Source organism: Marmota monax, unplaced genomic scaffold (genome assembly GCF_021218885.2).
Source record: "Marmota monax isolate L192 unplaced genomic scaffold, Marmota_monax_Labrador192_F-V1.1 WCK01_AAM20220418_F8-fsc00046, whole genome shotgun sequence".
Taxonomy (NCBI): domain Eukaryota; kingdom Metazoa; phylum Chordata; class Mammalia; order Rodentia; family Sciuridae; genus Marmota; species Marmota monax.
This window is the reverse complement of record NW_026692486.1, coordinates 10,489,407-10,515,550: the sequence shown is the minus strand read 5'-3', so window position 1 is coordinate 10,515,550 and position 26,144 is coordinate 10,489,407. Positions and strand designations below refer to the sequence as shown.

At 34.9% G+C, this 26,144-nt stretch overlaps 1 protein-coding gene across 3 annotated transcripts in view; it reads left to right on the top strand.

The window, feature by feature from the left end:
• Positions 1 to 2,779: 2,779 nt before the first annotated feature.
• The window catches only part of Znhit6 (zinc finger HIT-type containing 6), a 68,327-nt gene continuing 44,962 nt past the window's right edge, over positions 2,780 to 26,144 (top strand). The window contains exons 1-6 of one of the 3 annotated variants that reach the window (XM_046443276.2): positions 2,781 to 2,984; positions 3,456 to 3,604; positions 4,712 to 4,777; positions 4,856 to 4,962; positions 5,057 to 5,142; positions 14,129 to 14,232. In XM_046443276.2, the coding sequence (XP_046299232.1) occupies positions 2,934 to 2,984; positions 3,456 to 3,604; positions 4,712 to 4,777; positions 4,856 to 4,962; positions 5,057 to 5,142; positions 14,129 to 14,232 (563 nt within the window). In that variant the 5' untranslated portion in view covers positions 2,781 to 2,933. Of the gene's footprint in view, positions 3,605 to 4,711; positions 4,778 to 4,855; positions 4,963 to 5,056; positions 5,143 to 14,128; positions 14,233 to 26,144 lie in introns of all 3 variants that reach the window. The other 2 variants (XM_046443274.2, XM_046443275.2) reach the window with 2 other exon arrangements.

Sequence of the window (26,144 nt, the reverse complement as noted above, 5' to 3'; positions counted from 1 at the left end):
AGAACTCGCCTCCTTGTCCTCTAGCGGCTTCTTTCTAGTACCCCACCTCTACCATCTTGGTGTCCCTGAACTCCTACATAATAATACCTTTCCTCCTTGAGGTTCTGCCTCACTTTGGGCCCAGAGCAATGGAGTCAGCTGACCATGTGCTGAGGCCACTGAAACCATGAGCCCAAACCATAAGCCTTTTATTCTCTTAAGTTGTTTTTGTCAGGTATTTTGGTCACAGTGACCAAAGGCTGACTAACACACACAAGTAATATAATATTCTATTCTATGTTATCAGTAACAGACTAATTCTGGAATAAAGTAGTAACATTCTACACATTGATACGACTAGCCTCTTGAAATCTTGGAGAACATCTTGTTATCTGTCTACCACAAATCTGTATACATAATACATGGAGACTACTATAATTTGATAATAAAGAGACAAGTGAATTAAAATGGGCAAAATGCTTCAATAAACATTTCACTAAAGGAAATACACAAATGGCCAGTTAGCATATAAAAAGATGTCAACAACACTTAAGGAATGAAAATTGAATTAACAATGAGATACTACTACATACCCATAATAAAAAAAAAAATAGTGCCAAATGTTGACAAAGATACAGAGAAACTGGAACTCTCAACCAGTGGAAATGTAAAATGGTATAGCCACTTTAAAAAACAATATGGCCATTTCTTAAAAATTAAACCTAAACTTATCATATGACCAACTGCCACGTATCTTTTCAAGGAAAATAAAAATATCCAGATAAAAAGTTGTATATTAATATGGAAACAGTATTAATTATTCATAATATCTGGAAACCTCCAAATGCCCATCAACTAGTACATGAATGAACAATGTGGTACATTCCTATAATGGAATATTATTCATCAATATAAAAGGAACAAACCACTAATACATGCTACACCAGGAATGCTTTCTCTATTTTAAACTCTTTTCCTAATGTTAAGAGTAATCCAGCTTAAAGACCTATACATGGGCACAGGTCTGTAATTCCAGAGAACTGGAAGTCTGAGCCAAGAGAATTGAAAGTTTGAAGGCAGCCTCAACAACTTAGAGATAACCTGTCTGAAAATTAAAAAAAAAAAAAAATCCAAAGGTTGGGGATATAGCTCGGTGGTAAAATGTCCTCAGTACAAAAAGGAAAAAAAAATCCAGTCAAATTTTCTTTGACTCCAAGGGCAACTGGCACCTGTAAGTATCCCAGCAAGAGACTAACTGATATGATTTCTCTGGAAACTTCCTCTTCACAACTTAAAAAGGGGATTTTACTCAATTCGCTATACTTATTTTAATGTTTCTTTCAGCACTATTCAATCAGTAGTGGCCCAACTAAGATTCCAAAATTACCTCAGGGTTAGGGATGTAGCTTGATGGTAGAGCTGTACACTTAACAAGTGTGAGGTCTTGAGTTTGATTCCCCAACACTGCAGCAACAATTACTTCTCTTCCCCATTCTTCTCATTGACTCAAAAATTCCATTCCCTAACCTATGTGTGAATAGCCTGCAAATTAACAAGACCTGAAGGGTTAGCACAAAGCATTCTACAGATAAGAAGCCATTTCTTTGAAATTTCCTCACACAGGGAGGAAAAATATTTATCTTTTTTATATTTTATTGATTCTTTTTAGTTATGTAAAACATTAGGATACATTTTTGACATATCACAAAAGCATGGCATATAATTTGCTCTAATTCTGTCCCCAGCACTTCAACAACCCCTACTTTCCCCTACTCTCCTCCTTCTACTGATTTTTCTGCTATTTATAACTTCTGTGTGTGTGTGTGTGTGTGTGTGTATTTTGAGAGACATTAAGTGAAAATTAATGTCTGATTAATTTAGTGCCTAATGCTCAAAGCATAGTAATAATTTTTAAAAATTCTTGAAACTGATGCAAGGGTAGTATTTGTTTTTGAAAGTGCATGTATGTGTAGTTCTATTCCTGTGCATTGAACTTTTGCCCCAGTCTTTAAATAGAGATATATATTAAGAATATGTATTCTGAGAGTCTTGTAGAATGCTAAGAATGGAGAACAAGCTGATACAGGCTATTGTTGATTGAGTTGAAAGAATAAAAGTCAATACCCCTTTCCTACCTGAAACCTAACAGATTCCCGGTAGTAATAGCTACTAGATACTGACTTTGTGTGAGTCGCCCCGAGCTTCGTGATTTCATGTAATCTTTGCAATAACATTAAGAGGTCTGTAATGCCACCATCCCTAGTGTATAGGTGAAAACATTGAAGCTTGGAGAGACATGACATCAGGTGCGTCCTCCATTCTCAAACAAGATTAGTTTTAACCCGGTGTGGGGGCACACGCCTCATCCCAGCAGCTTGGGAGGCTGAGGCAGGAGAAGTGCACGTTCAGACTAGTTCAGAAACTTAACCAGGCCCTAAGCAATTTAGCAAGTCCCTGCCTCAAAAATTATAATAATAATAAAAAGGGCTAGGATGTGGCTCAGTGGTTAAGTATCCCTGGGTTCAATCCTTGGTACCAAAAAAAAAAAAAAAAAAAAAAAAAAAAAGATAAGGATTAGATTTAACTGTTCATACAGATTAGGGTGGGTCTTCCCATTGTAAGATTAAAGAGTTTCAGCTTTCTTTGTAAACACCGCACCGCCAGAAGAAGCCTCCTCAGGCAAGGGTGAAGTGGGATTAACAGTGGGCGTGGCTTTACAAGATTTTCTTAAGGGATGGGTCTGGACCGCTGCTAGGCCGTAAAGAACTCAACAGGTCGTGAAGTGTCGTGGCGCGGAAGCTTTGCTTCACGGCAGTCCCGGCCAGCGAGCCAGGCTGCGCTCGCAGCTTCCGACTTCTTTTCTCCACATGTGTGGTGCTTTCGTAGTTCTGCCCAGTAATTCTTACTGTTAGCGTGGTGCAGCTACGTCGAAGAACAGAGTGGCAGCGTAGCTGATGGAGTTTGCCGTTGAAGCTGAAGAGACTTCGGGAGGAGTTCTCCAGAGGGTAGCTGAGGGGGTGCGCCTGAGTCCCGAGTCCGGTAGGGAGGGAGTCAGGGTCTTAGCAGGGATGGAGGAGGCCAGTGGTGGAGAGAAGGGGAAAGGATTTACAGGAAGGAAGAAGACAGAGAATGCAAAAGAAGGAAGTGGGCAAAAAGCAGAGGAGATGCGAATGGACTTAACAATTGTAAAGCAAGAAGTCGTGGACTGGTCGGATATAGAAGGCGGCTTGTTGAATGGCCAGTGGGTAAAGCAGGAGGTGGAGGATGGACCTGAGGTGAAGGATGAGAAAACTGGCATATTAGAGGTGAAGCAGGAAGTGGATAATAGTAGTTTGGTGGTAAAAGAAGAGAAGGTGGATGAACTAGGGGTAAAGGAAGAGAAGGTGAAGGTGAAGGAAGAAGTAATGGACTGGCCAGAAGTGAAGGAAGAGAAGGAGGATTACTTGGAGATAAAACAGGAGATATTTGTTGGTCAGGATATAAAAGAGGAGGAGATGATGGATGGAGCCTGTGTAAAAGAAGAGAAGGATTTCATGAAGAAAGAAATGATGGAAGACACAAAAGTGAAAGAAGAGCCTGAGATCAATCCCCCATTGGGCTGCAAGAGGAAACTGGCCATGTCAAGGTAGGGCAGGGAGAAATTCCCCTGGGTGATTAAAGCTGTGGAGTCCTCTGTTTAGTGATGGGACCCACACTAACAGTAGATGAAATGTGAAAAATAGACACAAATTTGAGTCCCTTGACTCAGAGTGATGTTGTGCAGAAAGGGTTAGAGAAGGGAAGGGTATTTTGAGATAACAAATTCAGTGAAAATATGTGAAGTGGTAATGATCAGGAAGTACTGGTCAAGTTAGGAAGCGAAAGTTCTGGAAACCAGAAGACACCTTGGGATCAGTATCTGACTAACTTTTATATACTTTAGACCCAGTAGTCTTTTGAAACAGGATATAGATGAGAGAAAGTCTTATAAAACCAACATTGACAAGGTGGATTGAATTAAAATTTAACAAAAATGCTCTTGAAGCCAAATGTAAAACTTGTGTATGGGTACTTTGAATATTGCTTTTCTTTTTAGTGTGTGATCATGTGACAACATAGAAAATCAAATTGTGGTCAGATTCTTGGGACTATTACTATCTAGAACATGGGTGAATCATACAGAAGTAGCAGTAATTTGATTGTCAGTATTCCAAGATCCTAGAAGAGGGTTGAGGACAGATGATGGTTAATAGTATTTCTAGATAATTTTGATGCTCATTCTCAGTTAGATGTAGAGCTGTGAGAAAAAGAAATTACTAATACTCTCTTTAAATATGGCTGGCTTTTATGCTATTTTTTTTTTCTGGTGTGTATACTTTTAAAATATCAGAGAGCATAGCTCAGACTTCTAGATACAGTCACACAGTTTTTACCAGATTACCCAGAATACAAGTCACAAATAACAGTGAATGATCTCATTTCCTGATAAAAGTACAGAAAAAATGTCTGATTTAAAAAAATTAATGTTTTCTTAGCAATAACATTTACTACATTGTAAATGTAGTCATTTGGAGATGATTTCATAGAGAAATTTCAGTATTTGACAGCTGTTAAATATTTTATCAAACTTGTTTGCACATACTTTATTCACTGTGACTACCTACCTAAATTGTGACAAGTCATTGAATCAGCAAAATTTATAAATAGATAAGTAGAATTAATTTTTGATAATGTTATGTGTGGGCTTTTGTAGGTGTGAAACTTGTGGTACAGAAGAAGCAAAGTACAGATGTCCACGTTGTATGCGATACTCCTGCAGGTATATGTGTGTATGTATGTAACTTCTTACCTTATTACCTTCTCCAAAATATAAATTTTTGTTTCTTTGTTTCTTCAGTTTGCCCTGTGTAAAGAAACACAAAGCAGAACTGACCTGTAATGGAGTTCGAAATAAAACTGCTTTTGTTTCAATACAACAGTTTACTGAAATGAATCTCCTAAGTGGTAAGCCATCTTATACATAGTTCCTGGATATTGTTATATGTTCCTGGATATTGGTGTATGTCACTTGTTTATTTTTCTATCCTGAAATTTTTAGATTACCGATTCTTAGAAGATGTGGCAAGAACAGCAGACCATATTTCTAGAGATGTTTTCTTGAAAAGACCAATAAGCAATAAACACGTAAGTATTCTTCTAACTCCTTATAGGAGTTAACTTAACAATTCCTTCCAATCAATAAAGACCTGCATCAGGAACAAAGTTGGTGTGTTTGGGAATTGGCAGAGTGACTAAATCATAGTGAGGAAGAGAATGTTGAACATGAGGTTAGAGAAAGGGATAAAGGTTCCCAAGTGAATTCAAAATAAAAAATAGAAACCATAGAAGGGTTTTGAACACGTTTACTTTTTGAAAGATCGCTCGTGCTGCTATGTGCACTTAAGGGTTAAGAGTGGGAGAATGGAAGCAGGGAGACCATTTATAAAGTTATGTGGTATCCACATGAGAGATGATGGTGGCTTGGGTCATGATGTTAGAATTAATTAGGAGGTGATTAGACTCTAGTTTTGATTGAAGAGCTGAGAGGATTTGCTGTTCAAACACACTTAATTTTCTTTTTTTTGTTGTTTTTAATTTTTATTATTGGTTGTTCAAAACATTACATAGTTCTTGACATATCATATTTCATACATTTGATTCAAGTGGGTTATGAACTCCCATTTTTACCCCGTATACAGATTGCAGAATCACATCGGTTACACAACCACGTCTTTACATATTGCCGTATTAGTGTCTGTTGTATTCTGCTACCTTTCCTATCCTCTACTATTCCCCCTCCCCTCCCCTCCCATCTTCTCTCTCTACCCCATCTACTGTAATTCATTTCTCCCCCTTGTTTTTTCGAACACACTTAATTTTCATGCTTGCATCCCTTTTTCATTCCTTAAGCACGATACAAAACTAAGGCTTTCATATTTGAAATATTTTGCAACTGGTATCTCAGAAATTTTTGATATTTTGATTAAGACACAGATTTATGTTCAGTTTTTAGAGGCCATTTTACTATTGAAGTTGCAAAATTTAAATACCCTTTTATTTGTTTTTATTTTTATGTGGTGCTGGGGTTAAAAACCTTACTTTATTGGTATTATAGGTACACATAATACATTACACATGTCAGAAATAAAATTAACATGCATCAACTCATTTTTCCTCAAGCTTAATTAAGCATAATTAAAATTCTACTTAAAGAGAAATTACTTTTTATTGTAAAATACAGCATGCATGTAAAAATGTTAATAAAATGGAAATATAATATAATGGTTAATTATATCGTGAATACCTGTATAATTACTACCCAGATCTAGAATTAGAACATTACCAGCTTCACAGAAATTCTCTGCCACCCTCTTATGCCTTACCCTAATCTGTTGTCTTTTCTGCATAGTTTCTGTCTTGTTACAGTACCATAGTTTATCCATTCTCTTGTTCTTGACTTTGGGTAGTCTGTAATAACCAAAAAAAAAAAAAAGCTACTTTTAATATTTTTATGTGTTGTGTTTATGTATTGTGGTATGGTAGAAACAGTGCTACTCTTCACACTTCTGATGTGCTTTGTGTATGCACATGTTTTTGTAGAGTTTATACTTGAGAGTAGAATTGGTTTGCTGTAATTCATATCTTCAGTTTAACTAGATATGATTGGAACTTTTTTTAAAGTAGTTATACCAGTTTTCATTCCCATCAGTTATTTGTAAATATACCTGTTGTCTCTAATACTTACTTGTTTTGGTCAGACTTTTAAAATTTTTGTCAATCTGTTGGCTATGTATGATCTCTATTGTGTTTTTACATTTGTAATTCGCTGATTTCTGTTGAGATGTAGACACCTTTTTGGACATGTGGATTTCCTCTTTTGTGTAGTGACTGTTCAAGTCTTGTTGATTTTTTTCATTGTTTTACTTTCTTTTTCTTACTGGTTTATAAGAATTCTTTGTATTTCTTAGATGCTAATCAATAATTGATTGTTATAAATACCATGAATTTTATGGCTTATCTTTTCATTTGATAGTGTCCCTTGTGTGTGCCATAGTGGCCATTGAACCCAGGGAGCTCTACCACTGAGCTACATCTCCTTCTCTTCACAGCCCCCTGAGTAGCTGGAATTCCAGACATGTGCTAATGTGCCCAGTTTTATTTTTTATTTTGAGACAGAATCTGGCCAAGTTGTCCAGTCCAGCTTTGAACTTGGGACTTTCCTGCCTCAACCTTCCAAGTAGCTGGGATTACAGGCTTTTGCCACCATGCCCCACTATAGTGTCTTAATGTAGTCAAATTTACCATGTTTCCTTTATAGTTAGTAGTTTTACATGTTCTAGAAAGAAAACCTTTCAGTTATGAAGATATTATCACATGATTTTCTGAAAGCTTTATCATATTGCATTTCACAGTTTTGTCTTTAAACTACCTGGAATTGATTTTTAGCATCATGTAAAGTGAAGTCCTATTTAGCTTTTATATATGTGTAATCCAGTTTGCCTAGCACCATTTACTGGAAAGTTCATCCTGTCTGTACTGCTTTACAGGACCACATTTGTCACATCAGGCATCCATATATTGCTAGGGTCATTTTCTGGTCTGACTATCCATCCTGTTGATGCTTGTCTATCCTGCACAAATATTATAAACTCTCAAATTATCGCAGTGGGTTTTTAATCAATTAAAGTAATTTTTAAATTGATACGCAATTATTATTCATATTTATGGGGTAAGGTAATTAATGTACCTATTGTCTCAAACATTTATCATTCCTTTATGTTGGGGCCACTAGAAATTTTTCTTCTAGTTATTTTGAAATCTAAATAAATTATTGTTAATTATTACATTTCTATACCAATATTAAATATCAGCCTGTTAATTCCACAGGCCTCCCCACTTTCCTTCTTGAGAATTTTGATTTGAGTTGTATTTATTTCAGAGATCAGTTTGGGAGATTTAACTTCTTCACAACATTGAATCCTTAAACTTTTGCTTTTGTTGCTGTGTCTGCATAGAGTCTTCTTTAATATACCTATGTATAGATAATTTTCTCACTAGAGAACTAATACATTTTTTGTTAAATTTATTGCTGGTTATTTTATTGTTTATCTATTTGCAGTGCTAGGGATTGAATCTAGGGCCACTGCTTGCAAGGCAAGCACTCTACTATTGAGCTACATCCTCAGCCCTTTTGGTGCTCTTTTAAACAGGACTTTTAATTTTTTATTTTCTCTTGACCAATACATAGAAATGAGATTTTTTGTTGTTTATTTTATAGTGAGCAACCATATTAAAATTCAGTACATTATTTACATATTCTTTGAAATTTTCTCTATAAACAATTCATCACAGTTTTTTTTTTTTTTTTTTCCTAATCTGTCTTTCTTGCCTTATTGGAATATCTAAGAATTCCAATTCAACTTAAATACTAGTGATGATAGGAAATATCTATGTTGAAAGTCCTCTTAGACCACCTCAGGTTTGATGATTTGTGAGAAAGTTTCATAGGAATCAACATATAGTTGTACTTCCACCTAAAATGTATTGTGGTGAAAGTTAGCTTGGATTGTTCTTACTTTGTTCTTAGATGCACTGACTGATATTGGAATTATTTCTTCCCTGGGAATTTGATAAAAATTATTAGTCAACCAACATGGAGTTTGGACAATGAGATATATTCTTTCCTATTTTATGGGACTGTTCAGGTTCTGTGTTTGTTGTTGTTGCTTTTTAATTACATCTGTACTGAAGAAGTAGAGATTTTTTTTCCTTGTCATTATTCCCTAAACATTATCTCTTAACAAATATTTGCTTTGTATTAGGTAATTATAAGTAGCCTAGCAATGATTTTAAGTGGTTAGGCGGAATTGCAGAGGTTATAAACAGATACTATGCCATTTATATAAGGGATTTAAGCATCCTCATATTTTGGTGTTCATAAGAGTTCTAGAACCAGTTTTCCACAGATACTGAAGGACAAGTGTATGTCCTTTTTAGGTCAAGTTTGTTAAGTATGTTGTTCCGATTCCTTATAACCTTGATTTTTTTTTTCTTTTTTTATCTGCTTCTATTTGATTTCTGTGAGAGTTATGTTATCATGTCCCAGTAAGTAAAGCCAAACAATCAATTTCTAGTTTCCCTTTGTTGTTCAGTTAGTTTTGCTCTTATACTTTAAGACTAAAATATTAAATGCATCAGGAATTATTTCTTGGTGTAGTTAATTTTGAGTTATCCTTCTTTGTAGATTTTTGTCTACTTTGTTCAATATTAATAAAACTTTATTAGTTCTTTGCCAGTATTTGCATGGTGGAGTTTTCTTCCTTGCTATTACTTTCTACCTTTTTCTACTTTTATGTTTTGAATAGGTCTTATGTTAAGTTCGTACCATAGTCATGTTCCAGTTTTTAGCTGATCTGCCAATGTGTAACATTTAACTGAATCATTGTGTTCATTTTAATAAAATTAGTTACATATTAGGCCTTAATTTGTCACTTTATTTGTGCTGTTTGTCCCATTTGTTTCATATTGCCTTTGGACAGATTGAATTTTGTTTTTTTGTTTTGTTTTTTTTGTCTTTTTAAGCCATATGATTTCTGTCAAAACTACTTCATTCTTTTTTAAAAAATAGTTGTTGATTTTTTTAAGTTAGTGTGTGCATTACAGGAAATAGACAACACAAGCAAAGAAAAAAGTCATCTAGTCACAAGCAGCTTAGTTGGACATGTCCTTCTAGGACCTGCATATATATATATATATATATATATATATATATATATGTATATATATATATACACACACACACACATATATGCAACATTTCATTTTGTGTAATTGAGATCATAGTGTGTTCGTGCTTTCCTGCACATCATGAATATTCACCAATTCAAATTCCAAAGCTACATGAGTATTTTTGATAACCTAGAGCACACTATAGCAACTCAGTCTGTTAGGAAAAAATTTAATCTTGTCTTTCCTGGGGACAAAAATTTCACTAAAGCCAGAAATGAAAACAGGCTTCTAGATAGACATATTGGCAGAGTTACAACTAAAATAATGCATTCCCTTAAAATTTAAAAATGAGACATAAAGCAACAGATACCAAATATAATGTTTCTAAGAGAGTTCATTACCAGGTTTCTACTACTAAAATAGTAGCAAGAAATCATCTTCCAAGTGAATTAAAAGTATTTCTACAATTCAGTATGAAAATGCACACACATCAGTAGTAGCTCACATCAAAATGTAAATCTTTGAACACTTGCTCCCATTTTTACCTGTGTGCTTCCTTCTGCCCCTCTGTTGCCAGCCTGATAAACAAGTTCTGATACTCACTGCCCAGAGTTAAAACAATTTCATATCTAAGATGCATCTATCCTATCAGTTATGCCAAAAAGATATTTACAAGTTGTCTAATTCACTAGCTCTTCTTTTTAATAATACTCTGTCAACCTCAGGACATCTAGAAAACTTAGATGTTATGAAATAAAGTATTAACTTTGTGCACAATAAGCATAAGTTCTTTACCAAAAATGCATGCATAAATCTGTGCTTATAATCTATAGCCATAGATTCTTACAGAAATGGAGATACTAGCAAAGAGCCCTTCCCCTTACCATTCCAGTGACTAAAGAACTACTTCACTTTTGGTCCTGCAGCACTTGTTCCTGCAGCAAAATAGAGGGCATACACAGCATAAACAAATGGGCCAGCCTATATTCCAATAAAACTTTATATGTGAAAATTGGCAGCAGGCTGGATTGGGGTCAGGGCACCATTTAGCCCTGTACTGGCTTGTTTTATTGTTTTCAGGTATCTAAATTGTCTTTTTTTAAAAAATCCCTATGTAGTAATTACTATTTTATCAGTCAGTGTTTATTTTGTGTTATCTTCATGTTTTCCATTTTCTTTTGTCTTTATTCTTTTTTTTTCTTTTATTGGTTGTTCAAAAAATTATAAAGCTCTTGACATATCATATTTCATACATTAGATTCAAGTTGGTTATGAACTCCCAATTTTACCCCAAATACAGATTGCAGAATCACATCGGTTACACATCCACATTTTTACATAATGCCCTATTAGTAACTGTTGTATTCTGCTACCTTTCCTATCCTCTACCATCCCCCCTCCCTCCCCTCCCATCTTCTCTCTCTACCCCATCCACTGTAATTCATATCTCTCCTTGTTTATTTTCCCATTCCCCTCACAACCTCTTATATGTAATTTTGTATAACAATGAGGGTCTCCCTCCATTACCATGCAATTTCCCTTTTCTCTCCCTTTCCATCCCACCTCATGTATCTGTTTAATGTTAATCTTTTCTTCCTGCTCTTCCTCCCTGCTCTGTTCTTAGTTGCTCTCATTATATCAAAGAAGACATTTGGTATTTGTTTTTTAGGGATTGGCTAGCTTCACTATACATAATCTGCTCTAGTGCCATCCATTTCCCTGCAAATTCTATGATTTTGTCATTTTTTAGTGCTGCGTAATACTCCATGGTGCATAAATGCCACATTTTTTTTATCCATTCATCTATTGAAGGGCATCTGGGTTGGTTCCACAGTCTAGCAATTGTAAATTGTGCTGCTATGAACATCGATGTAGCAGTATCCCTGTAGTACGCTCTTTTAAGGTCTTCAGGGAAAAGTCCAAGAAGGGCAATAGCTGGGTCAAATGGTGGTTCCATTCCCAGCTTTCCCAGGAATCTCCATACTGCTCTCCAGATTGGCCGCACCAGTTTGCAGTCCCACCAGCAATGTACAAGTGTACCCTTTTCCCCACATCCTCTCCAGCACTTGTTGTTGTTTGACTTCATAATGGCTGCCAATCTTACTGGAGTGAGATGGTATCTTAGGGTAGTTTTGATTTGCATTTCTCTGACTGCTAGAGATGGTGAGCATTTTTTCATGTACTTGTTGATTGATTGTATGTCCTCTTCTGAGAAGTGTCTGTTCAGGTCTTTGGCCCATTTGTTGATTGGGTTATTTGTTTTCTTATTGTTTAATTTTTTGAGTTCTTTGTATACTCTGGATATTAGGGCTCTATCTGAAGTGTGAGGAGTAAAAATTTGTTCCCATGATGTAGGCTCCCTATTTACCTCTTTTATTGTTTCTCTTGCTGAGAGAAAACTTTTCAGTTTAAGTAAGTCCCATTTGTTGATTTTTGTTATCAACTTTTGTGCTATGGGTGTCCTATTAAGGAATTTGGAGCCCGACCCCACAATATGTAGATCGGAGCCAACTTTTTCTTCTATCAGACGCAGAGTCTCTGATTTGATATCTAGCTCCTTGATCCACTTTGAGTTAACTTTTGTGCATGGCGAGAGGAGGGGATTCAGTTTCATTTTGTTGCATATGGATTTCCAGTTTTCCCAGCACCATTTGTTGAAGATGCTATCCTCCCTCCATTGCATGCTTTTAGCCCCTTTATCAAATATAAGAAAGTTGTAATTTTGTGGATTAGTCTCTGTGTCCTCTATTCTGTACCATTGGTCCACCCTCCTGTTTTGGTACCAGTACCATGCTGTTTTTGTTACTATTGCTCTGTAATATAGTTTTAAGTCTGGTATCGCTATACCGCCTGAATCGCACTTCCTGCTTAGAATTGCTTTTGCTATTCTGGGTCTTTTATTTTTCCATATGAATTTCATGATTGCTTTATCCATTTCTACAAGAAATGCCGTTGGGATTTTGATTGGCATTGCATTAAACCTATAGAGAACTTTGGGTAATATCGCCATTTTGATGATGTTAGTTCTGCCTATCCATGAACAGGGTATATTTTTCCATCTTCTAAGATCTTCTTCTACTTCTCTTTTTAGGGTTTTGTAGTTTTCATTATATAAATCTTTCACCTCTTTTGTTATTTGACCTGTTCCAGTCAAATAATACAAGTCTCTTAGGATGGTCTGGGGGTAAACTTGTTTTCTGTTCACCTGTATCTATATTATTTTGACATTTTGCTTAATTTGAGTAGAGATTCTTAGTAGATGATTGGCTTTTAATTCCGACCTTGCTGAGAAGGATATTGAAAAGAGAAACCTATATTTGCTAGAATTAATGAAGGAAACAATATCAGATTTACTGAAATGTCTTCATTGCTTTTCTTAACTCACTGAGTTTTCACTTTTCATTATATATTGGTCTATTTCCTGGTTTTTGTTAGCTCTTAAATGCTTTTAAGGTGATTTTTTTAAATATACTTATTTACATATATGTATTTCTCTTATTATCTGGTATTCTTAGATGTTTTCAATGGGAAAGTTTGTCCTTATAATACCACATTAGTAAAGCCATGGTTGCCTAAGTTATAAACTTACACATAATTTCTTAAGTCATTTTATTGCTTTGCCAGTAATAGCTGATTGTTCCTTTCCATGTTTCCCTTGGCTTATGACTTGATTATGTAACTTTACATTGCAAATTCTAGATCCCCATTCACTTAGCCAAAAATTTATATTTTGTCTTTTTTTTGAATGATCTTTTGTCTTTTTTGACTTAATAGAGACATGATAATATTACTATTTTTGCAACTCTCCAAAATTGCCTAGCTCTGCTTAACCAACCCAGGTAATCCATGGAGTAACACATGTTAGAGCCAGATGTTTTCATATTGCCATTTGGTACTGCCCACAACAGTGGCTACTTTAACTAGGCCTATGCTAGGCAGTGCCTTGATTTCTCCCTTGAGTGGGCCACCTGTCTAGTAAACAAAATCAGGTGTATTCAACTAACTATGGTGCAAAACCATCGGTAAAAGAAAAAGCTATAGGGCTGGGGATATAGTTCAATGGTAGAGCACCTGCCTAGCACACATGAGACCCTGGGTTTAATCTCCAGCACTGCAAAACAATAAAAATCTCTGAAATTCTTCCTTTGGCTTATAGAACATATACGTTTGAAAACAGGTTCTGCTACTTTGAGATAGTTGCATGAGGTTGGAATCTCATTAATTTTTAACTGCTAAAATGAGGGTCATAATAGTACCCAACTCATAGTGGTTGTTGAGATTTAGTTTAACATCTTTCCATGAAACATGATAATTATTCAGTAAAACTGAACCATTGAACATATTATTTATAAAATGTAAAGCGTTGTAAAATTAATTTTATCTATTTGGTTTTGATTGTTAGATGTGCTTTTTGAAAAATCGTGCTCGAAAGCAAGGTATTGACTTAAAACTTCTACCCACTGGATTCACCAAGAGGAAAGAGAATTCAACAATTTTTGATAAGAAGTAAGTTTTTACTCTTAGTATATCAGTATTTGATTTCATCAGGAGCATTCTTAAGATTTGGTTTGCTGTTGAGCCTTGCTACGTGAGTGTGATCTGTAAACTGTTTTTGGATTTCAAAATAACGATGATCATTGCATGTCAGGTGACTAACAAAATTTGGGCATGTGATATGTATGTTTTCTTTATCCTCTGAAAAGTTTCTCAGATATTAATGTGTCTAACAAAAGTTTTCTACCAAGTATCTTGTTAAATATGCTTAAAATTTAATTTTAGTAGGCCTGACTTGGACTTCAATATTGTGTATTTCTAACAATCTCACCAGGGATCCTGATCATTTGAGCAGTGCCCTCGAACATCTCATACATTAGAAATAAACTCTGTTCTTTAAGACCTAAGGTATCATCAGAGTATTTCAGGGGCTTCAAGTACAAAGTGGTAAATCATCAAAAGTGCTGTACTGTTCTAATCAAAGCAACCTAGCTTTTGTCATTGTTTCTACACTGGAATTCCAAGTAAGATTTCACTTAAAAGCCAGATATGGGGCCAGGTACAGTGGCGCACACCTGTAATTCCAGCATCTCAGGAAGCTGAGACAGGAGGATCTTGAGTTCAAAGCCAGTCTCAGCAACTTAGCGAAGCACTTAACAACTCAGCGAGACCCTACCTCTAATAAAATATTAAGAGAAAGGGCTGGGGATGTGGCTCAGGGGTTTAGCATCCCTGGGTTACCATCTCCAGAACCAAAAAAAAAGCCAGCTATGGGGAAGAAGACTTTGGAAACATTTAACAGTGAATCTTTCTGTACAGATAATACCACAAGGATTAGATTGCTGCTCTTTGAGTGTTGGGTCAAAAAGGCCCCAAGAGTACAGAGAATAGGATTCTAAAGTAGAGTCAGTATATTCCATGTCTTCAGATGCAACTTACTGCAGATTGGAAATATTGAGGTGGCGGGGTGGCTGCTGGCAGCGGGGGCTGCATCTACACTGAACATATACAGACTTTTTTTTTTTTCCTTATCATTATTCCCTAACAGTAAGTATAACAATTACTCACATAGCATTTGCTATATGGAAATACTACACTGTTTTGTATAAGCATGCACAGATTTTGGTATCTGAGAGGAATCTTGGAACCAGTTCCTTGTGTAAACCAAGAGAAGATTGAACTGTAACTAGCCAACTAAATTATTGGATAATACCTTTCAGAAGTCAACATTCTGGATATAATAAAAAAAAAAAAAACCTTTGACTTTGAGCTTCATAGTAATTGTGGGGTTTTGAGCAAATCTCTTTCTCTGAGTCTCGTTTTTATTTTTATTTGTGTGTGTTTAAGTTTTGTTTTGAGATAGTGGCTCACTATGTTGTTGTCCATACTGGTCTAGAACTCCTAGGCTCAAGTGATCCTCCCATCTCAGCTTCTCCAATGGCTGGGTCTGTAGATGTATGCCACTGCACCCTCTGAGCTTCATCTTTACAATGTAGGAAATTGAACTCTAAGGTTGTTTTCCAGTTAACTATTCCACAAATTGAAAAAAAAAAAAATAGGGCTATCAGAATTATTATTCTAGTAAGACTTTTTTCAAAAGATAATATATAATTACAAGATGATGTTATCTGTTTATTGTATATGTTGCAAGACATAAATATTTGCATGAGTGATTTTCTTTTTACCTGGTTGTTTTCCAAAAGTAAAGTAATTCTTTGTACTTATCAAGTATGAGATGATTCTTTTGTGCATTTTGAAACATGTATTTAGAAATTGACATTCTGTTGGAAATTTAGGTAACTAAATATAAATGTGTTCTGTTTTATGAAGGAAACAATTCAGAATGATTGTCATCCAAGATTAGTTCTCAGTATTAAAAAGCATATGACTCCAAGTATAACATTGTCATGTCTATACATACATGTGAGTGTGTGTAAAAAGTTTTTTTCAAGAATATTACTCTCAGTCAGTATATTTCCTGAGTTTAGTAACCAGATTTATATTTTGGAACACCCTAGGTCTCTAAAATGATAAACCAAACTGTTCTTGCATTAGCTGTTTGCTCATAAATTTTCAAAGATTTGGGGTTGCCGTTATATATTTTCAGTATTTTCCTGTGAGGACATTAGCATCTGATGCATAATATACTTTAAGGTCAGGTTCTTAGCTTATTTCCATCTAGAAAAGGGAATCTTATGTGGTTGTGGCCTTTTAGTATATTAATGGATTTGGAGAGTAACTTGAATGTAGGAAGGAATCAGTATATAGTAGCTACTATAAAAATAATACATCTGCATTATAAGATAATTTAAAGGAAAAATAGCACCTATAATCACACTCTCCAGATATAACCACTGATATTTCCTTCTCATCATATTTTCTACTTTCTTCAATTAATCAAGTAAAATATAGTGCAGAATACTTAAATAAATAAAAGTATTAAAGAATGACATAACTTTACCCTGATTAAATATTAATTTTTTGTGAATAAATGCATACACTTTTTTCCTGTAGCTAGTTTTTTTCCCACTTAACAGTGTTATAGAGTTATATTCCACCTATGATCATCCTAATTTATTTAATTATTCCCATATTCACGAACATTTAGCTGATTTCTAGTTTCTGACTATTACACATAATCCTGTAATAAACATACTTAAACAAATTGCTTTGTGTTACTCAAGGTATTTATCAGTATTCTAACCTCTACTCCTTAGATGTTGATAGCACAAACACACCCACACCTCTGTTGTCGACAACAGAATGTTGCTAGACATTGCCTCATGTTCCCTGGAGGGAACAAAAATCACTCTTTGAAAACCACTGATTTAGGTGAATACAGAAGACTTATTGATTGAAATGATAGTCTTTTCTTGGGCTAGATAATTAATACTATCAGTGTATGACAGAATTAGGATTGCAGAAAATGTTGATTGCTAAAAGGAAATGTATAATAAATGTATAAGGTAACTTTTCCCCTTTAGGGAAGATTTTAAAAAGACATTGAGAAGGGCCTTGTTTAGGATATCTGTGTCTATCATTTATTCATCTGAAAATGACTACAGTTTTAAATGATTGCAGTGATATTTGCTGGAAAGGAGGAAGAACAGAATGTTAAATCTTTTCAAAGAATTCTTTTCAGCTCCCATACCCTCAGTATTCTGTTCTAAGCAGTAGTTTTTAATTCTTTTTTTCAACTTTGAAAAATGGTTAAGGCTTTGATGGGATTCATATTGCTTCTACCATATGATACATGTTAGGTGACCTATGTAAGATCTAATTTACTTGCTTATTGGAAGGATTAAAGTAGTACCTGACACATAGTAAATAATATATAATGACTGTTAAAGATCTACATTCTCCTATCTGAAGTTCTTGATCCTTTTGTTACATTCACCCCTCATAGGTCTAGGACAGCATCAGATAATAACCTACAAATGGTCACATTATAAAACATATTGTCTGTAAACTGACTCAGTCAGATTTTGCTGCCAAAAGAGCTAGAAAAAAATCTTGTAGCTGTGGAGATTTGGAATTGCTGATATGAAATATGTTGATCATTCCTAATCTAAGAATTCAAACTTTTTGAGAGTGACATGATGCCAGAAGTGGAAAATTCAATACTTGACTTCATATGACAAGTCATAGTCAAAATGACGGTACACTAAAAATATTGTATAGCATTACCTTTGGATTGTGTATAAACATAAATGAATTTTGTGTTTAAACTTGGGCTACATTCCCAAGATATTTCACTGTGCATATGCCAGTACTCTAAAATCTCAAAAAATCAAAATCAGAAATACTGTTCCAAGTGTTTGGATAAGGATCACTCAGGCTGTACTAAGATTATTATTTATATTCTGTAATAATTGATCCTTTGTATGTATAGGCAGCTGGAGCTGCAATATAGTTAGAAACTCAAATTCAGTTTGATTTATGAGCTTATTTTTTTAAATTTTGAATTACATGTTTAGTTTGTTATTTCTTTGAGAACTATTGTATACCAAACTTTTGTATACTAAACTTTTTACACCCATGTGCCATCATGTTTAGCTAAGTTGCTTAAAAATTCAAATGTTCTAATAATGGTAACTTTTGAGGAATTTGAGTGAAAAATTCTTTTAACTGTTTTTGTAACTTTTTTATAAATGGCAAAACTATTTTCAGTGCTGGAGATCAAACTCTGGTCTTTGCACTTGTTATTGCCAAACTCTACCACTGAACTCTAATCAAAGCCCCCTGAAATTATTTTTTAAGAGTAGTTTTTAAAAACTACTTTTTTAATGTTTGCATAAATGAGTGTAATTAATGTGCCTAATATTATGCCTGTAGAACTATCAGCAAGTTACTGTAGGTAACAACAGACTAAATAGAAACCTTAGGAAAATAGGTTCATTCTAACTCAGGTATCCTTTATGGTAGTAGTTTGTGACCAGTATAAGTCTGAGTCTCCTAAAAATCAATGGAAATTATGTCATCTATGAATTTTTCTAAGAACTGTAACTTTCCTTGAAAAGTCAGAGTAGAATATAAAAGTCAGGACATGACGTAAAAATATATATTTAATAAAGATAAATTTTAGAGGATTGTTGACATTATAATAGATACCTTTAATGAACAAAGACATGTCAAGATGAAAAATAAGTTGAAGCCAAACATGGGGGTAGATGCGTGTAATCCCAGCTACTTGGGAGACTTGAGGCAGGAGGATCAAAAGTTTGAGGACAGCCTCTGCAACTTAGTGAAACCCTGTCTCCAAAAAAAGGACTGGAGATGTAGCTAAGTGTTATATTGCCTCTGGGCTCAGTCTCCAGTACTGAAGAAAAAAAAATAGTTGAGCCAAAGCAGGATTCTGTTAAAAATATAGGAGTTTGATAAGAAAATGAATCCAATAGAAGGCTTCCCTACTTAATTTTGGAGCTTATCTCAAACTACCACTTTAGAAAAGTACTTTGTTCAGAGTAAATCCTTTCTCTTATAACTTTATGTACGCTTTGACTTAGTGTTAATCAAAAACTGTTGAGGGCTGGGATATAGCTCAGTTAGTAGAGTATTTACCTCACATGCGCAAGGCCCCCAAGCACCACAAAAAAAAAAAAAAAAAAAAGGAGAGAGAGAGAGAACTGTTGAGCCAGCCTTGGTGGTGCACGCCTATAATCCCAGCAGCTCAGGAGGCTGAGACAGGGGGATCTCAAGTTCAAAGACAGCTCAGCAAAAGTGAGGTGCTAAGCAATTCAGTGAGACCCTGTCTCTAAATAAAATACAAAATAGGTCTGGGATGTGATTCAGTGGTTAGGTGCCCCTGAGTGCAATCCCTGATACCGCCCCCCCCCCCAAAAAAAAAAAAACAAAACAAAAAAACAAATTGTTGGAAAAATATCTATGTAAACGTTACCGAATGACGTTAAAAATTGAATAAATGGGGAAAAGTACTTTGTGCTTAGAAGACTCAATATTTACTTCTTAAATGATCTTTAAGTCATGATTTTAATCAAAATATCCATGAGATATAATTCCTTGGTTTTTTATTGAATTGATTGATGAATTGAGAAGGAAGGATTTCATGGCAAAATGAAGTTCAGTTTTGAAGAGTGACATGGGAGAGGTGCCAGAAAAAAATAGATAAAGAAAGAAGAGTAATGAGGTGGACTCATTAAAATTTATGAAGTTCTAGTAACATTTTTAGTGTTAGTATAGGAATCTGTAGTATATGATTAAGGTAGCATTTCAGATTAATACAAATAATTAGCTATAGCTGTAGCTCAGAAGTAGAACATTTGCTTAGCATGTGCGAAGCCCTGAGTTTGATCCCTACACCACTAACTAAATAAATAAAGTGCTAGGCTTGATCTCCTAGCCAAGAACAATAGGGGAGGGGAAAACTAATGATTTGGAAATACATATAGACTCTCCATGCAGCATGCTTACTCAAATCTACTGACCCTTAGCTGGGAATGCCCATGAAACAAAAAGGAAAAAAGAAAACAATAATAATTACTTATTCAGAAAATAAGGTTGAGACAGTGGCTTGCCATTTCAAGGAAAAGCTGGATCTTTTGATAACTTCCAGGCATATCAATATCTTGAACTCAAGTGAAATAAAAAATCCTAGAATTTTTTTATAATCTTAAAGAGAAAACATCTCACCTATAGTCCATAAAGAGTTAAAAAAGATGAAGAAAAAACTAAGTTTATATAGTTTTAAAATTCAATGGCAAAAAAGGCCATAATAAAGTTAAAAGACAAACTTGGCCCTCCAAAAATCCTTAACATATATGACAAAGAGTACTTATGCATTAATAAGAAGAAAGACTTACAGCTAATTAGAAAAAGAGACAAAGGATAAGAATAAGTAATCCCAGAAAGAATTTATATGCACATTTCTCTCTTTTCTCTTTCTTTCTCTTTCTCTCTCTCTCTTTCTCTTTCTCTCTCTCTCTCTCACACACACACACACAATATACAATACAATTTTCCCTTAATATACATGAGATATTGGTTCCAGGACCTTAAGACCCAAATCAGTGGATACTCAAGACTCATACATAAAATGGCATAGTATTTGCAAATAAACTTCTTCCATCTACTTTAGATTACTTATAATACCTAATAGAATATAAATATTACATAAATAGTTGTTACATTGTATTGTTTATTTAAATAATAACAAAATGTGTACATATTAGTATAGATTCTTGGTGGGGGTTTTGTTGTTGGATATTTTTAATCAGAGCCTGGTTGAGCTTGTAGATATGGATTTCTTAGGGAAAACTGACTGTATGTGAGTGATAAGTTTATGATAGCTACTATAATGAAGATGTGGGTAAACCAGACCCTTTTCCTCTTCTACTGTTCTCAAGGTATAAATTGGTACAGTCATTTTAGAAGTTTGGTAATATTTCTCAAAATGTTATAAGTCTTAAAATAATATAAATACTGAAAGAATTTAGCCTCCAAAAGTATTAGTAAAATTTCACAGAAATAGATGTACATGTGTATCTACTGAGGCATTTTTTTTAATAGTGTAAAAACTGGCAATAATCTAAAGTATCTTTCAGTGTGGGGTGAGTTAAAGAAGTGATAATATCTTCATGCAGTGGAATTCCTTGCAGACATTAAACAAAATCAGAATTAGGTATAACAGTATTGCAAGAAATGATAATCATGATGTTTATTGAAAAAAAAATGTGTGAGTTTATCTAGCTTGTTTGAAAGATATGAAGCTCCCTTTATATCAGTAGTTCTTTGAGCCTGAACCTCTTTGAGAATCAGCTTAAACTTAAGAGTTCTGTTACCAGAAAGATGTCCATAAAGTATTTGTTATATAATTTTAGGTGAGCCCATGTAAGAAAAGCTATGGCTAGATGGTGTAATCCCTGTGACGTAAATAGCTGAGGAAGGAGGATCTCAAGTTTAAGACCAGCCTGGGCAATTTTGTGCGACTCTGTCTTTAAAATTAAAAAATAAATAAATAAAAAAGAGTTGTAGATGTAACAGTGTTAGAGGATTCCTGGTTTCCATTCTCAGTATCCCATGGAGGGAAGGAAGGGAGGAAAGAAAGGAAAGCTGCATACACTTAGTGCATTGCTTCGTCCTCTACAGTAATGGAGTTTGGATTAAAGCTGTTTACCTATACTGAGGACCATGTAGAAATATCTCCTTGAATCCTTTGGGCATTACATATTAACTCTGCACACAGTGTGCTAAGTAAATGTAATCATATGTAACTCTGGGAGAAGTGTCTCTGGTGTGTTTCTTCTGATCAGCTGTTATTTTTCTTTGGAATAAAAAAAATACTGTAGTTTCAGATCTCAGTTCTGCTGTTTACTAGATTTTGACCTTGACTCTTCATTATCTGTACCTCCTTTTCCTTGACTTTAAAATGGACATAATTTTAACCTAACCACATTACCAATATTTTTTGTTCACTTTTTTAAAGTTTCAGAGTCATTTTTTCCCTCCTTTCAGATTTCTTTTAGGTCTTATAAAGAATATGTTATCCAATTTTTATCTGAAAATGCCTTTATTTATTCTTTTTTATTTTTTTAATGGAAATGTAGTATACACAAAGTACACAAAACATTAGTGTACCATGGTCAATAAAAAGAACATTACCAGCACCTTAGAAGTCTTTACAGCCTGTCATGGCAATCTATACCTCCATCTAAAGCTAACTATTTCCCTAACTTCCAACCTGATAGATTGGTTTTGTCTTTTTAACTTTTTTCCAGTATTTTATTGTGAAAAGTTTCAAACATAAAGCAAAGTACAAAAATTTTGTAGTAAATACCCATATGCTTACCACCTAGTTTCTGTCATTAGCATTGTACTACAATTGCTTTATCACATTCTTGTCCATCTGTTAACCCATCTTTTTTGGGTACATTTCAAAGTAAAAAGCAAATGTCATTCCATTGGTTCCTGGATATTTCAGTATCATTAACTAGAGTTCAATATCTGTTTACATTTTCTTTCCGTTTGATGTAGTAAAATTTAAACAGTGAAAGACATAAACCTTAAGTTGTACATTTGCTGAGTTTTGACAAGTACATACACCTTTATAACTCAGTCTCTATGAATATTTAAAACACTGCCATCACCTTAGGTTTTTCCTGGTTAACTCTTCTTCTCTCTAGAGATAACCTGTTCTAATTTTCTGCCTTGAAGATTTGTTTTGCTTGTTTTAAAGTTATATATATATATATATATGTATGGAGTTATGTAGTTCAGCCTTACTTTTCAATGATAGTTTAGCTGTCCATAAAGTATCTTGACACTTATATTAGTAAGTTCATTTATTTATTCCATTCCCCTTTTTTTTTCTTTTTAACCACTGTTGAGAACGCTGTTGTACACATAGTGTTTCTTTAGTCTCTAATAGTTGCTGTGGCATACATCTGTAATCCAGTTACATGAAAGTCTGAAGCAGGACTATCACAAATTGGAGACCATCCTGGCAAATTTAGTGAGACCCTGTGTCAAAATAAAATGGAGCGGGGGACAGGGAGGAAGAAGGCACCTTTATGGAAGGTGTCTTAGTCCATTTTTTGTTGGTTTAGCAAAATACCACAGATTGGGTACTTTTATTTAAAAGAATGAAGTTTATTTTTTTCTTATGGTGGTCTGGGGACTGGGAAGTTCAAGATCATGGCAGCAGCATCTGTTCATTTGCTCTTGAGGGCCTTAGAACCATGACATGGCAAAAGACATGACATGGAAAGACAGAGGAAGCATGGTAGAGCAGATCTCTTTTCCTCTTCTTATAAAGCCACTATTACTATGGGGAACCCCACCCTCCTGACCTCCTCTATTCCTAATTACTTTCCAAAGGCCTGACCTCCAAACACCAACACATGAACTTTTGGAGGACACATTCATATGAGAAAAATTGGGTGAAGGGGTCAGGATGGTAATTGTATATGGATAACATGTAGCATGTTTTTGTATAAGTTCCTCATTTTATTTTCCTGCCTGTTTTGGTCAGAGATCAAGTGCAGAGGGAATAGGCTTTAACTTGTCAATTGGAGGAATGAATTGGACTGAGGGATCCCACCCCACTAGTACAGGTTGAATATTCTTACTTGAAAATCTTGAGAATCAAAATGTTTCAGGTTTGGGTTTTTTGGATTTGGGCATGTTTGTGTAGACTTTTCCTATAATGGCTTCCCTAATTCCAAAATCTGACATCTGAAATGCACTAAAATGACACTCAAAAATTTGAGGCTGGGCATGGTGGCACACTCCTGTAATCCCAGTGGCTCAGGAAGCTGAGGCAGGAGGATCCAAAGTTCAAAACCAGTCTCAGCAACTTAGCAAGGCCCTGAGCAACTTAGCTAGACCCTGTCTTAAAATTAAAAGCGGGGGCTGGGGTTGTGGCCCAGTGGTTGAGTGCCTCTCGGTTCAATCTCTGATACCCCAAAAACATATATATATTTATTTATTTATTCAGGAGCATTTTAGATTTTACATTAGTAATGCCCAACCTGTATCTGCAGCTTAGCTTCAGACTTGGACTCTTTTGTGTATACTAACCACCTCTTCCCCAAATAGGACCCCAACGTTTGACCTGTTTTTCCCCTACCCCCAGTTTATCTCTACGTGATCTTAACTCCTAGTTCTAAGCAACCTAGTCCTTCTGTTAGCTTAAAACTCTTCAGTTCTCAACTTTTTTTGACCCAGGATTCTTTAGCACACTCTCTGTGCATCTCTCTTGTACTTAGAGAATTAGTAGAGGTATGCCCATTATTAAACAACAGTCTGAATTAATATTTAAGAGTTCCAGTCCTGTTTTAGAAGCTAGCCACTAGGTGTCCCTCTTGTAAAGAAATAAAAAAATCTTCTTATAAATTCAAAAAATTACTTTTTATTCTTTGGATAAAATTATAGCATTCTAATTATATTGCAAAGATATACTCACTCATCCCGTTATTAATATCAGTAGCACTTTTTTCTTTAATCAGTTGTGTGGAGATGTACTTCTTAAAGCACAGGATTTTTTTTTTTTTCTCCCCACATGGTATCTTTATAAATATAAGTAGTATAGGTTTATACCTTGCTGCAAACCAACTTTAGAAAAGAGCAAAGGAAAATACAATGAAGGAGTTAGCAGTTGTGATCATGGAGGGACAAGTGTATCTTGCATTGAGATTTGGAGGATTATACAATAGGTGCTCATTACAAACTTACTGACTGCCTGAAATGTTAAGCTCTGTGGTTTCTTTGCTGTAGCAGCTTTGGTAGAGTTTGGTGGAAGAACTTCAAAGCACAAACAAGAGACTTAGAAAAACAGTGTGAAAGAATAGAAACCTAAAGTTATTAGGTCAGGCCTTTACTTACTACAGTCATGCAAACAGTGGTATGGAAGTTCCCGTGACATAGTGTCACAGAACATGTACTTTCCCACAGCAGCAGTTACCTAATATTTGTGGAAATGGAAAACCAAACACTTTGATTATCATGGAGTCCCCAAACTGATTGAATTAGAGAAGTGTTTTTCCCAGTCACCAAATCTGATCCTTCATTATATACCTCTGGAATGTGTTCCTTTATGTTTTTATGTTTCCTTGACCTACAGCATATATCAGCTTCATTCTTCTTTGCAGGCCCCTTTGGTCTCAGTCTTGACTATTAGGACCTCTAAGTGCTCTTCCTACCTTTGATGTTTCCTCACTTCAGTCATATAGTGCTCTTAGATACATCTTTCTAAAACATGCTTTTGCTATAATGGTCACCGAATAGAATGTTAGTGCTTCTGTGCCCACAGTAATCATTAGCTAATAGATACTACCATTGGTCATAGGCAGAGGTGTCAGTAGGTCAAATTTGTCATCTCATCCCTGCCTTTACAGCCCCTGAAACTCTCTGAACCCCTTCCATGGTCAGAAGTGAATACCCTCTTCTTATCCCCCCCACATTTGAAATTGCTACCTTTCAGGCAGTTGGAAATATCCATTACAAGTATTTCTCATTAAGCAAAATAATGTGAGTTTTCTTGGGTATTTGCTTGTTAAAAGAGAAATTATAATATAGGTCATACTTCTAGAATGTTTATTTTGTGGTAAGCATAACAAAATTTAATTTTAGAATTTTCTCAGCAAGTTATTTTCCTTTCTGTGTCTGTTGCCTTAGTTGTAAGAAGAGACTGTAGTGCTAGTTTTGTGTGTGCAGTCGTTTTCAATTTAGAGTTCATATCAGAATTGATTGTGATGCGGTTTCACAATGCAGAAACCAACAGAATTACTAATTCATTGGCCTTAGGGTATTGTATGTTTTAAAAAGCACCAGATGATCTTGCTGTTTACCTTTACCTGAAAAATCATTGACTACTGGCCTTATTCAGTTCAGTCAATGGAAAGACAAGTTGTCAGACTCTTACAGTGTTGTGTATTTAATGATACAATAGTAGCACAGAGAAGACTGTC